The sequence below is a fragment of the Tiliqua scincoides genome, chromosome 2 (assembly GCF_035046505.1).
Source record: "Tiliqua scincoides isolate rTilSci1 chromosome 2, rTilSci1.hap2, whole genome shotgun sequence".
Classification (NCBI taxonomy): domain Eukaryota; kingdom Metazoa; phylum Chordata; class Lepidosauria; order Squamata; family Scincidae; genus Tiliqua; species Tiliqua scincoides.
This window is the reverse complement of record NC_089822.1, coordinates 259,954,435-259,965,372: the sequence shown is the minus strand read 5'-3', so window position 1 is coordinate 259,965,372 and position 10,938 is coordinate 259,954,435. Positions and strand designations below refer to the sequence as shown.

Sequence of the window (10,938 nt, the reverse complement as noted above, 5' to 3'; positions counted from 1 at the left end):
GCACTGCCACCTGTGTTGGGGATGCAGTCACAGAGGCCTCCTTGAGGTATGGGAACATTTGTTCCCTTACCCCGGGGCTGCATTGTGGTTGCACCTGTACTGGAAAGTTGGATAGGTCTGGGCTGTTAATCTTCACAGGGTGGTGTTGAGCAGGATTGACTTATCCATGAGGCCAATAGAGGTGGTTGTCTCAGGCAGCAAAATTGGCAGTGGGTGCCCATCTCTGTTCACCAACTTGCCTCCACTGTCCCTCCTTCTCCTTCCACTCCCTGGATTGGAAAAGGAAGAGGAAGCGTGGAAGAGGAAATGTGGAGGGCAGGAGAGTACTGAACTCTCCTGCACAACAGGGTTTTTATGTCATTGTAGAGGTCCCCAAACTGGAGCACTGCATGCTGGGAATGCCTTCCAGTGCATGACCAGCACTTACAGTTCTGGTGTGCCATGGGACTTCATGTCCCCAGATCTGGAAGACACAATGCAATGGCCAGTTGTGTCTATGGTCCAATTTCCCAGTGGGCACTGTGCCTGGATTTCCAGGCAGATGTGATTGACCAGAGCGTCATGTCATCCTGACTTGGAAACATGAAGTCCTGTGGTGCACCGAAAGTGTAAGCGCTTTGGTCACAGGAGGGAAAGATTTTCCCAAACCCCAGATCCAGGCTGGGGTTTGGTCAGAGCTGTGTCAGTGGAACAGATTTTAGATTTAGGGTGCAATCCTAACTGGCACTTATGCTGGCATAGGAGGCCCTGGAGGGTCGCAAACATGCGGTAAAGTGCTGTTTGTGCCTCCGTGGGAGGAAGCTGTGTTGGCGCATCCAGATGCACCAATGCACGGAGGCCGATGGAGGCTCTGCAACAGTTTCCTCCCCACCGCTTATGCCTGCGCACCTGCACCAACACAAGCAGCAAAGGTCGGTGTGGGAGGGGGGGCTGGGGAGGCGGCGGGAGGGGGTGTTTCTGGGTGGGGGGAGGGTGGCCCCGGGGGCAGGTGCGCGGGGAGCCGGGGGCAGGACTGGGACCCGGCAGTTATGCTGGATCCCAACCCGTCCCTGGGGTGAATGGAGTGGCTTCAAGCTGCTCTGCTCTCCTTGGACTTGCGCTACCTCTGGAGGTGACGCAGGTCCGAGGAGATCCATTGGGGCACGCAGCCATTACCCAGGGGTAAGGGGAAGAGCTTCCCCTTGCTTCTGGCTGAGCCGCTGCAGCCAACATACCTGTGTTGGATGCAGCGCAAGCCTCCTGGCTTGCCTGCTCCAGCGCAGGTTTGGATTGCGCGCTTAGAGCTTTAAATTGTGAGTTCTTTTGGAAAGGGAATTATTTTCTTTCTATCCTTTTAAAAAGTTACTATAATAATAATAATAATAATAATAATAATAATAATAATAATAATAATAATAATAATAATAATAAGGCTTCAACTGCAACTTTCATCAGAGAGAAAACCATTCTTACAAGAAGGTCTTGAGTTTCAAGGAAAGTTGGTCAGTGAGTGTCTAGAAGGAGGTCCCACAAACAGAGAACTCATCATGGAGCTTCTGCAATGGGGGGATTGTGAAATACTTATTCCCCCAAGAGGCAGTTCTTCCTGCTCTCACCCACATCCATCCTGCTGTCCTTGTACAGGTCTCACAAGCTGCCTGAATCCATCCTTGGAGGCTTCCCCATCCATGGACGTAAAAGAGGAACTCAAGTGCCCCATCTGCATGGAGTACCTGACAGACCCGGTGACCCTGGACTGCGGCCACAACTTCTGCAGGGGCTGCATCACCCAGTACTGTGAGACGTGGGAAGATCTGGGGGACTTGGAGTGTCCCCTCTGCAAAGCCAGAATCAAGAAAGGGAATTTCCGACCAAACTGGCAACTGGCAAATGTAGTAGAAAAAATTAAATGTTTATCACTTAACCTGAGAAAAGAGGATTTATGTGTAAGACACAATGAAAAACTCAACCTCTTCTGCAAAGAAGATCGGAGATTGGTGTGTGTGGCTTGTGAGAGATCCCCAGAACATCAGTCACATACTGTCCTTCTTTTGGAAGAGGCTGCCAAGGAATGCCAGGTAAATGGTTATAAACCTCCAGGGCCCTATGATGGGTCTAACATGCAGTTGGGTCTGAGAGAAGCCAGTGAGGGAAACCACAGAGGTAAAGGGTTTGCCTGCTCAAGGATATACCATTCTAGAAGCAGCACTTCTGATGTTGGGCCAGACCCAAAGAGAGAGTGAAGGATAGTCTTTCCCTTCTCCACCTCAGGAAGGGCTAAACACAAAGAGCAGTTGGGTCTAGAACTCCCTCAGCATGTGGCTGGTCTGTGGAGCACATTGCCACAGGATGTGGTGATGGCATCTGGCCTAGATGCCTTTAAAAGGGGATTAGACAAATTTCAGGAGGAAAAATCCACTACGGGTTACAAACCATGATGTGTATGCACAGCCTCCTGATTTTAGAAGTGACTTACCTCAGAATGCCAGATGCCAGGGAGGGCACCAGGATGCAGGTCTCTTGTTATCTGGTGTGCTCCCTGGGGCATTTGGTGGGCCGCTGTGAGATACAGGAAGCTGGGCTAGATGGGCCTATGGCCTGATCCAGTAGGGCTGCTCTTATGTTCTTATGTCAAGCCCATTGAACCTCTTTATACTTGTGTAAGATACCCTTGCGGAATACATTGTCCAGAGACCTGCCTGGAAGGCACTGAGATGTGGGGTAGGAAGCAAGCAGATACAGTAACTGCTTTCTAATTCTTATGAATAGTTCTTGATGCACCTTTATATAATACCCCCCCCCCCCAAAAAAAAAAAAAAAAAAAAAACCCAACCAAAAACTGTTCTCTTTGCTTCAGGGTCAATTGTGTAGCTATCTGGAAATTCTGAGGAGGGAGAGAGAGAAAATTCTGGCAAATAAAGCAGGAACAGAAAAGGAAAGTGAAGACCTGCGTGTAAGTTTCTTATTGAATTGAAACTAAACAGGTACTATAACCCATATCTGTAAAAGTGTCATATAAAATGCAGATGCGTAAAAATAGCCTCATTGCTCCACAAATGTTCATGAAAGGCCATTCTAAAGGTGGGATCTTGTCTGTATTCTCCTGCTCACAGCTGATTTGATCTCTGCAACAAGTCGCGAGTGCCCTTCCTTGCAGGGCTAACCTTCTAATGGTTCCACTGAGTCCTTAGCTTCATCTGAGCAGCCCAATTCAATCTTGGTCCAGCCTGCATGATGCAAGGCTGCTGACGCAGGCTGCAATCCTAACCACACTTTCCTGAGAGTAAGCCCCATTGAACAAAATAGGACTTACTTCTGAGTAAACCAGGTTAGGAGTGTCCCGGTGGAGACCAAGCTGACTGGGAGGTATAAATATTGCTTAACACTTTGGCTACTGCCTGGCCCCAATTGGAGCTCCTCAAAGGAGATTTGAGGAGCCTTCTGGGAGTGTGTCTCGCCTGGAACTGGGGCTCTGGATTTATATATGTCTGGGCTGTTGAGATTGGCCCCCGATTTGCTCCTGTCGCAGCCTGGTCCCTGCTTCAAACCAACTCGGCGCCAGCAGAGTCAGCAATCTCTCTTCACAGTGTGTGACCTTCTGGGCCTTATTGCAACGGGTAGGATTGGGCCATAGGAGGACCAACTCACTTGCCTGTTACCTGGCAGTGGTGATGAAGGAGACCCTGGCAGATCTGCCTCTGTGCAGCTCCTCTTGAATCACTTCCTGCCATGTTTATGACTACAGATTTCCCACCACCTCCCTGCACAGTCTATCAATATTCCTGGTATCTCTTTCGTTTTCTCTTCTTTCCATCTGCCCGTTTTAGGGCCAAATAGAAGAAAAGAGGACAAGCACAGTGGCTGTTTTCAACCAACTACACCAGTTTCTGGAAGAACAAAAGACACTTCTCCTCTCGCAGTTGGAAGAGCTGGAGAAGGAAATAGCAACCAGAAGAGAGGAGCACATGTCCAGACTCAAGGAGGAACTGTCCTTTCTTGAAGGTCTCACCCAGCAGATGGAGGAGAAATGCCAGCAGCCAGCTAGTGAACTTCTGCAGGTAAGAGGGTGGTAGAAAGAGCTCAGGTTCCTCACCAGGGGAAGGAAACTAAGTGCTCTGTGCTTCATTGGCCTACACAAGAATGAAGGACTTAGTGTGTCGTGCTGCTAAAGACAGCCAAGAAAAATAAGAAAACAGACCTGAAAAAAGTAGAAAAGTGTGTTTTGCTTCACTGTGCTCTGGAGGTTCCAAAGATCATGGAGTCTGTTCTCATGTTTCCTTCCTGACTGCTGTTTTCCCCCCTAACTGCTCATTTTGGTCCTGCTATCCTCAAGCCCCCTAGTGGGCTTCTGTGGGGGTCCAGGGCAGCCTCGTGGTCCACAGTCTGGTGGATGTACAGGGAGAGACCCAGGGCATCTGGAAATGCAGACCCTGGAAACCCCAAGCCTGATAATGGATTTCTGTCTTTGCCTGGGCATGCCCCAGTCTCCCCCTGGGAATATGAGAGTGAATGGGAAGCATGCTGATGGGGATCCCAGGCTGTGGGCAGAGGTCAGGGCCATGAGCTGGATGTGACAATGGAGCACAGAGTGACACAGAATTGACAGATCCAGACAAGCATGAGCAAACGAAAATGTTTCTTTACCCAGCATGTAGTTGAACTGTGGAACTCCATGACACAGGATGGGGTGATGCGGCTGCTTGAAGGCTATACCCCAGCTACTCCTGATGGTGGAACACATTTGTGATTACTTTAAACTGCCTTATGCTGCACTAGTTCCAGCAGTGTGAGGGCACTTTAGGATTAGGCCACTACAAACTGTTGATCTTCTGATTGAACCCCGCTGCATTATACTGAACAGGCAGTACTTTGCCTGCTGATTTCATTCTTGCAGGAAAATCTTTGCTCCACTTTATGGAGCTGCACCCTCAGTCCTGGAATGGAGCGTGCAAGACCACTGCTGATTGAGCAGAGAAGGAACAGAGAGCACCTCTATCTGGGTCCTACTTGCCTGTGGCAGGCTCTGAGTTCTCTATCTTTTCATTTCAGGATATTGGAAGGACCTTGAAGAGGTACGTGGGTCCCATTTAGTCCCCTTCTTGCTTCTTGATGCTGGAAATGGTCTGTGAAGCAAGAGACTTTCTAGGGCTTTTTGGGGAGAGAGTGTAGGACTCCCCCCACCCCCCAGTTTCCACAGGGTCTCTCTTTGGAACATTCATTCTGCACCTCCAGCAGGGCAGCCAGACCTCTGTCCCCTTCCCTCAGCCACATGTTGTCTCGAGGTGCTTCTTTACTTGCTGTATTTTATATGCATTTATGTTGCCACAGCTAGAGAAACGTCCACCCCAGAGCCCCTACCTGTGCCTCCAGTCTTTCTGCTCTTTTCTTCTCCTCCGTGCCATCCTTTTGCTCCAGCCAGTAATTCCAGATGGGATGGATTTAGGATCAATATTTTTTCCTCCACATCAGGTCTGAGAAGAAGGCAGAGTTTGAGAATCCGGTGGCTTTTCCTCCTGAGCTCACCTGCAGAATCAGGGTATTCTATGATGTTAAACCCCTTCTGGAGGGAGTCATGAATCAATTCCCAGGTAATGAAGAATGATGTGCAGGGATGCAGATGATGGGCAGGATTAGACAGGACTTGCCATGGTGCAGGGGCTGAAAGGAAGGTGTGGGGGAGAAATTCCTAGAAAATGGGCTCAACCATCTTCAGTGAGTGGAAAACAAAAACACTGTTGGGAAATGGGTGCTATGCCACCTGCAGGCCACTGGGAGGCAGTGTATTGCCCAGGAAGCAATTTTTTTTTTTACCTAGGAAAAATGCCGAAGTGACATTTACAGCATGCTTTCAGCAGGGTTAGTTAAAAAAAGACAAAATGGCATTTCCCCATTGAATTGTATGAAGGTTGTCATGTTGCTTCCATACACTTCTACACTGTGGGGGCCGCCATGGTTTTGACAGATTCCTCCATTCTTTAGATAGGAAAATAGGCGGAAGTGAAATATGCTCTGAGCTCGCTTAGAGAAATTCTAGTATGGCAAGCACACTGGAACCTTAAAAAAAAAAAAAAAAGCTGTCTAGCATTAGAAACTAAAAAAAGAACACAGCCCTTGATTTTTTCCTCTTTGACCTGTAGGTGTCAAAGGTGTGGACCTGTGCTGCAGGATTGGGTCTGGGAAAGGGGCTAGAATTTGGTGGATGTAGCTACTGCTGGACCATCCCCTTCCTGGGCCAGATCAGCCCAGCCCATGTTCCATTTCTTCCGCATTCGGCCATCCCACAGCCCAGTCGCCACCACTTCCTGCCCTCTGTTGTCTCTCCAGCCACCTTCTCTGCCTTGGTGGGTCCTTGAGAATTCACTGGCACATGCGGGAAGGCTCTAGCCTTCCTGCTGGCACCCTGGTTGTGCACTCCTCTGTGCTCTGCCAGAGTCATATTTACAATTGCTGTAATCAGCACTGGCAAAATATTCATTCTGCCAGCGGGGCAGCCTAACAGGATTGGGCTGTAAATAGGTTTGTCTTCCATTCCAACAGAAGACCTTGCAAGATGCTCCCACGTATTCTTTTGCTGAATCTTAAGAAACCTAGATCCATTATGTCATGCGGTACCTGACTGGATAAAGGGAAACCACTTCATTCCAACCCCTCCTTCACCTAGACAGTGGACTTGGCTGACCAACTGATGAGCGCATCCCAGTCTCAGCAGGAGGTTTGCGTGAGAGCTCGTCTCTGGGGAAGCCCATATGTAGGAAAGGATCATCACATATCCGGTTGTGTGGTTGTTTGGGAATGGCATTTTCAACAAAGAACCTCAAAGTAACAGTCACAGGGCAACAGTCACAGTATCTAGGAGTTCAGACAGTCCTAGGTACTGTGGGGGCTAGAAAGGTCCTCAAATTATAAAAAAAAAAAAAGGCAAAAAAAGAGGGGAGAGGACTAGGTATTCATCATAGATGTATCTCTAAGTATTTTCATTCCTCTGAAATGTAACTCTGGAACCAGAAGCAGCTCCTCTGAGGAATGCTATTGAGTCAGAGAAAGGAAACACCCTCTAGTCACTATTTGCCTCTCCATACAAACACTGAAGCAGGAAGAACAGTGGGTATAGCTGGCTGGGACAGGGTTAGTGGGCACAATCCCATTGGGCGTGTTACACATTTTATCTCTATGAAGAATTCACTTCTGAGTAGGGCTGGAGTAGCTGCTCTCTTGCTACCAAAGGCGCTAGCATGGGGGAATAATTTACATTTCTTTCTGAAAGACATACATTCCTTCTGGTAAGCAGATCCACTAGCAAAGAGCTACTGTAGCAGGCCAGTTTCCTCTCGGACCTGACACGGTGTTAACAAGTGTCATGTATACATTCCTCGGCCTGGTGCATATGGCTTGCGGCAGCAGCCACTACCATGCCCACAGTAGTGCCCTCAGCATCCCACATGGGTAGCAAGTCTGGGTGAGACAGGAAAATATAAGATACCTGGGCCTCTTTTGAAATCTGAGGTGCTAACAGCTCAGATTGACCTGAGACTGACCACAATGGCAGGTGTATGGAAAAACACATGGATTTGGATATGTTACACTTGCAGTTAATGAGCACCTCCAGGCAAGGTGTTGATAAACAGAAAATAATCAGGAACATGAAGAGAGATCCCCAGCAGGGCACCAGTGCTGCAGAGGGAGGACTCCAAAGTCAGGGAGGACTCGGGCTTGCCACATCTCTGACCTGCTAGATTTTAAAGAGCTAAACTTGGCCCAGAAAACCAAAGCAAAGGTGTCCAATATGCTTTGCGACACAAGGACAAAAACTGGCCATTGTGCAAACAGCCTTCAATTCAGTTGACCCCACAGGCCTCGCATCCAAGTACATGGAGGAAACCACAACGGAATGCATTTCCATGTGCAAGAGAGCATTTTGTGCATGCATGCCCACTAGGCCCCATAAAGCAGGTGCCCAAGGTGACCTGGTGCCATCCCCGTTGGGATAAGAACATAACAACAGCCCAAGAACATTGGGATGCCAATGCAGAGAAGGCCCTGTCTGCCTGCAAACATCCAGACGGGGAAATGATTATGTTATGCCCGGCATTGATTTTGCGGCAGTGGCTGTTATTGATCAGTTATTTACTCTGCAGTTTAACGGTGGATTTCTTAATGCTGCAAGTGCTAAGGTACTTTTTTCACACATCACAATCTAAACACTATTTAAAATGATAGAAGGCTGTCGGTTGCCTGCTGCCTCCCTGGGGCAGGGCTGGCCCACCCATGAGGCCAACTGAAACAGTTGCCTCAGGCAGCAGGTTGGTGGGGAATGCTCATCTCTGCCTACCTGCCTCCACTGCTCCTCCTTCTCCTTCCACACCCTGGGCGGCGGGGGGGGGGGAGGATGGATGGATGGGGGAGGGATGGAGGCGAGAGGGATGGAGAGGGGGAGAAAGGATGGAGGGATGACGGAGCCATGCCAGTGGCTGAACCGCATCGCAGCCCAACCCGGAGCTGTGCGTGGTGCCTGCTTTGCTGGGGAGAGGCGAGGGTGAACTTCTCCTGCGGGGAGGGGGGGCTGAGCTCCCGGGGACCAGGTGTCGAGTGCTGCCGCCTGCAGGGGCTGCCTTTTCCCTCCCTCTGCGGGACGCCAGCGCCAGCGCCAGCCCCGGGACTGGGGGAGCAAAAGGGGCAGCGCAGGCGCCTCGGGGCCCCGGAGCTCGGCGGCCCTTGCCCGGGAGACCGCTGGGCACGCCCGCAGCCTCCCCGGGCGGCGCCGGCCGCGACCCGCGCTCGCCCCGCGCTCTTGCCTGGCCCGCCCCCGGGAGCGCCCGCGCGCTCCGTCTGGGCGCCCACCAGGCGGCGCCGGCTCCCCGGCAGGCGCGAACTCATGGCTGAGCCACGGTCCGCATCCCTGCCGCGGACACACCCGCTGCGCCAACGCGCCGCCCTCGAAGGCGGGCTGCTCCGGCCGCCTCTTAGCTCTGTGGCCGCGTCACGGCGTTCTCCTGACGTCACTGCTGCACAGCTCCAGCCCCGCCCTCCGCCAGGTGCGCTCCACCTGCCCGGGCCCTTCGCAGTGCCCCTTCAGGTGGGCTGCGCCTGTGACGCCAGGAGAACCACCAGAGAAATGAAGCACCATAGAAAAAAGAAATGCAAAAAATTTTTATTCCCAACCTCCTGCTTGGCAGAACTGAGACACCCTCATTGTCCCTGGGAGTCAGAAATAGTCAGTTCACACAGGGAGTGTCAGGGAAGCATCAGTCATTTTCTCTCCTGCCTCCTCCACAATGAGGATCCAGTGACACTAGAATGTGCTGGGGGCAGGTGTTCTTTTCCGATGCTGATACAGGAGTCCATCTCTACACTTTCTTAGGAGCCTCCTTTTGTGGAGAGTGTCTGATGGGTGTTTTGGCTTCTTTTAAAGGTCTTCAAACATTTTCATGTCCAATAAAGTCCACCACCAATCCCACGTAGCCCCTATCGCTGCCTGTCCTGGTCTACCCCTGTGTCTTCCCAAAGACTTATACCTCTTGTGTCTTCACAACAACCCTGCGAGGTAGCAGCCTTTGGAGCTGCAGGGCAAGACAGTGAGAAGAGGCTGTACAGGATTATATCAAGAACTCAGTTTTAATAAGGCAGTACCATTATTGCATTGGATCCAAGCCCTCTCTGAAAGGTGCCCTGACCCCCTCCCATGAGGCTTCATGACCCAATTGGGGCCACGGCCCACAGGCTGAAGAATACTGCTTTAAGTTGCCTTGAAAGACAGAATGGGCAGGATATAAACAAATAAAATATGGGCATAGTTGTGAGGATAATGTTTCTCATACCTCTTTGGCTCAGGATGGGTCTCCTGACTGATTCTGCTTCTCTTCCCTCATCTCCATTCACCCCGAACAGCAAATGTGACTCTGGATCCAGACACGGCTCATCCCTGGCTCATCCTTTCTGAGGATCGCAAAAGCGTGAGAATGGAACACAGGCGTCAAGATCTGCCCGACAATCCTGAGAGATTTGATGTATTGCCTGTTGTGCTGGGTCGTGTGGGATTTACTGCAGGCAGACACTTCTGGGAAGTCACTGTGGAAAGTGAGGAAAAATGGGCTGTGGGGGTTGCCAAAAAGTCTGTGAGGAGAAAGGGCAATTTTTTCTTGGGTCCTGAGGGAGGGTTCTGGGCTGTGGGGAAGAAGGAAGGTCAGTACAGAGTTTTTAATCCCCCCGATTATACTCCTCTGCCCTTGAGGCAAGAGCTCAAGAGAATCCGAGTGACATTAGACTGTGCTGTGGGACAGGTGGTCTTTTCCGATGCTGATACAGGAGTCCATCTCTACACTTACTCAGAAACCTCCTTCTGCGGAGAGACCCTCCTCCCCTTCTTTTATGTGTATAGTAAAGCCCGCCTGAGACTCTGTCCCTGAGGCAGACAAAGGATCTTCTTTACAGGCTCTGTTGGGTTTTTTCTCCAGACCAGAAAGATTAACGAGAAAGTAATTAAAAGCCATTTGGCAGCCAGAGCCTCTTTTCTACCTCTGCAAAGGCCTCTAAACCAGTGTTTCTCAAACTGTGGGTCAGGACCCACTAGGTGGGTCGCAGGCCAATTTTAGGTGGATCCCCATCCATTTCAATATTTTATTTTTCATATATTAGACTTGATGCTACCATGGAATATAAGTGCATTTGGGGAAATGTCACAGATCTGTACTTTTAACAGGCTACTATGAAGATGCTTTTAACAATGATAGTAAATGAGACTTTTTCCTGGGTAAGTGTGGGTAGGATTGCAGCCTAGGATTGTTAACAATTTTCTTGCTTGATGATGTCACTTCCAGTCATGATATCACTTCTGGTCGGTCCTGACAGATTCTCATTCTAAAAAGTGGGCCCCAGTGCTAAAGGAGTGAGAACCACTTTCAGTCAGTCATCAAAACTAAATCACATGAAATCTGCTTTTTGCTCTGTGATTCAGAATTCCCT

General features: G+C 50.1%; 1 protein-coding gene across 1 annotated transcript; it reads left to right on the top strand.

Moving 5' to 3' along the window:
- Positions 1 to 1,667: 1,667 nt before the first annotated feature.
- LOC136639116 (tripartite motif-containing protein 10-like) lies at positions 1,668 to 10,382 on the top strand. The gene is made up of 8 exons (XM_066613135.1): positions 1,668 to 2,057; positions 2,837 to 2,932; positions 3,807 to 4,037; positions 5,029 to 5,051; positions 5,449 to 5,515; positions 6,641 to 6,697; positions 8,582 to 9,011; positions 9,865 to 10,382. The coding sequence occupies exons 1-8, from the start codon at positions 1,668 to 1,670 to the stop codon at positions 10,380 to 10,382; spliced, it is 1,812 nt and encodes a 603-aa protein (XP_066469232.1).
- The last annotated feature ends 556 nt before the right edge of the window (positions 10,383 to 10,938 follow it).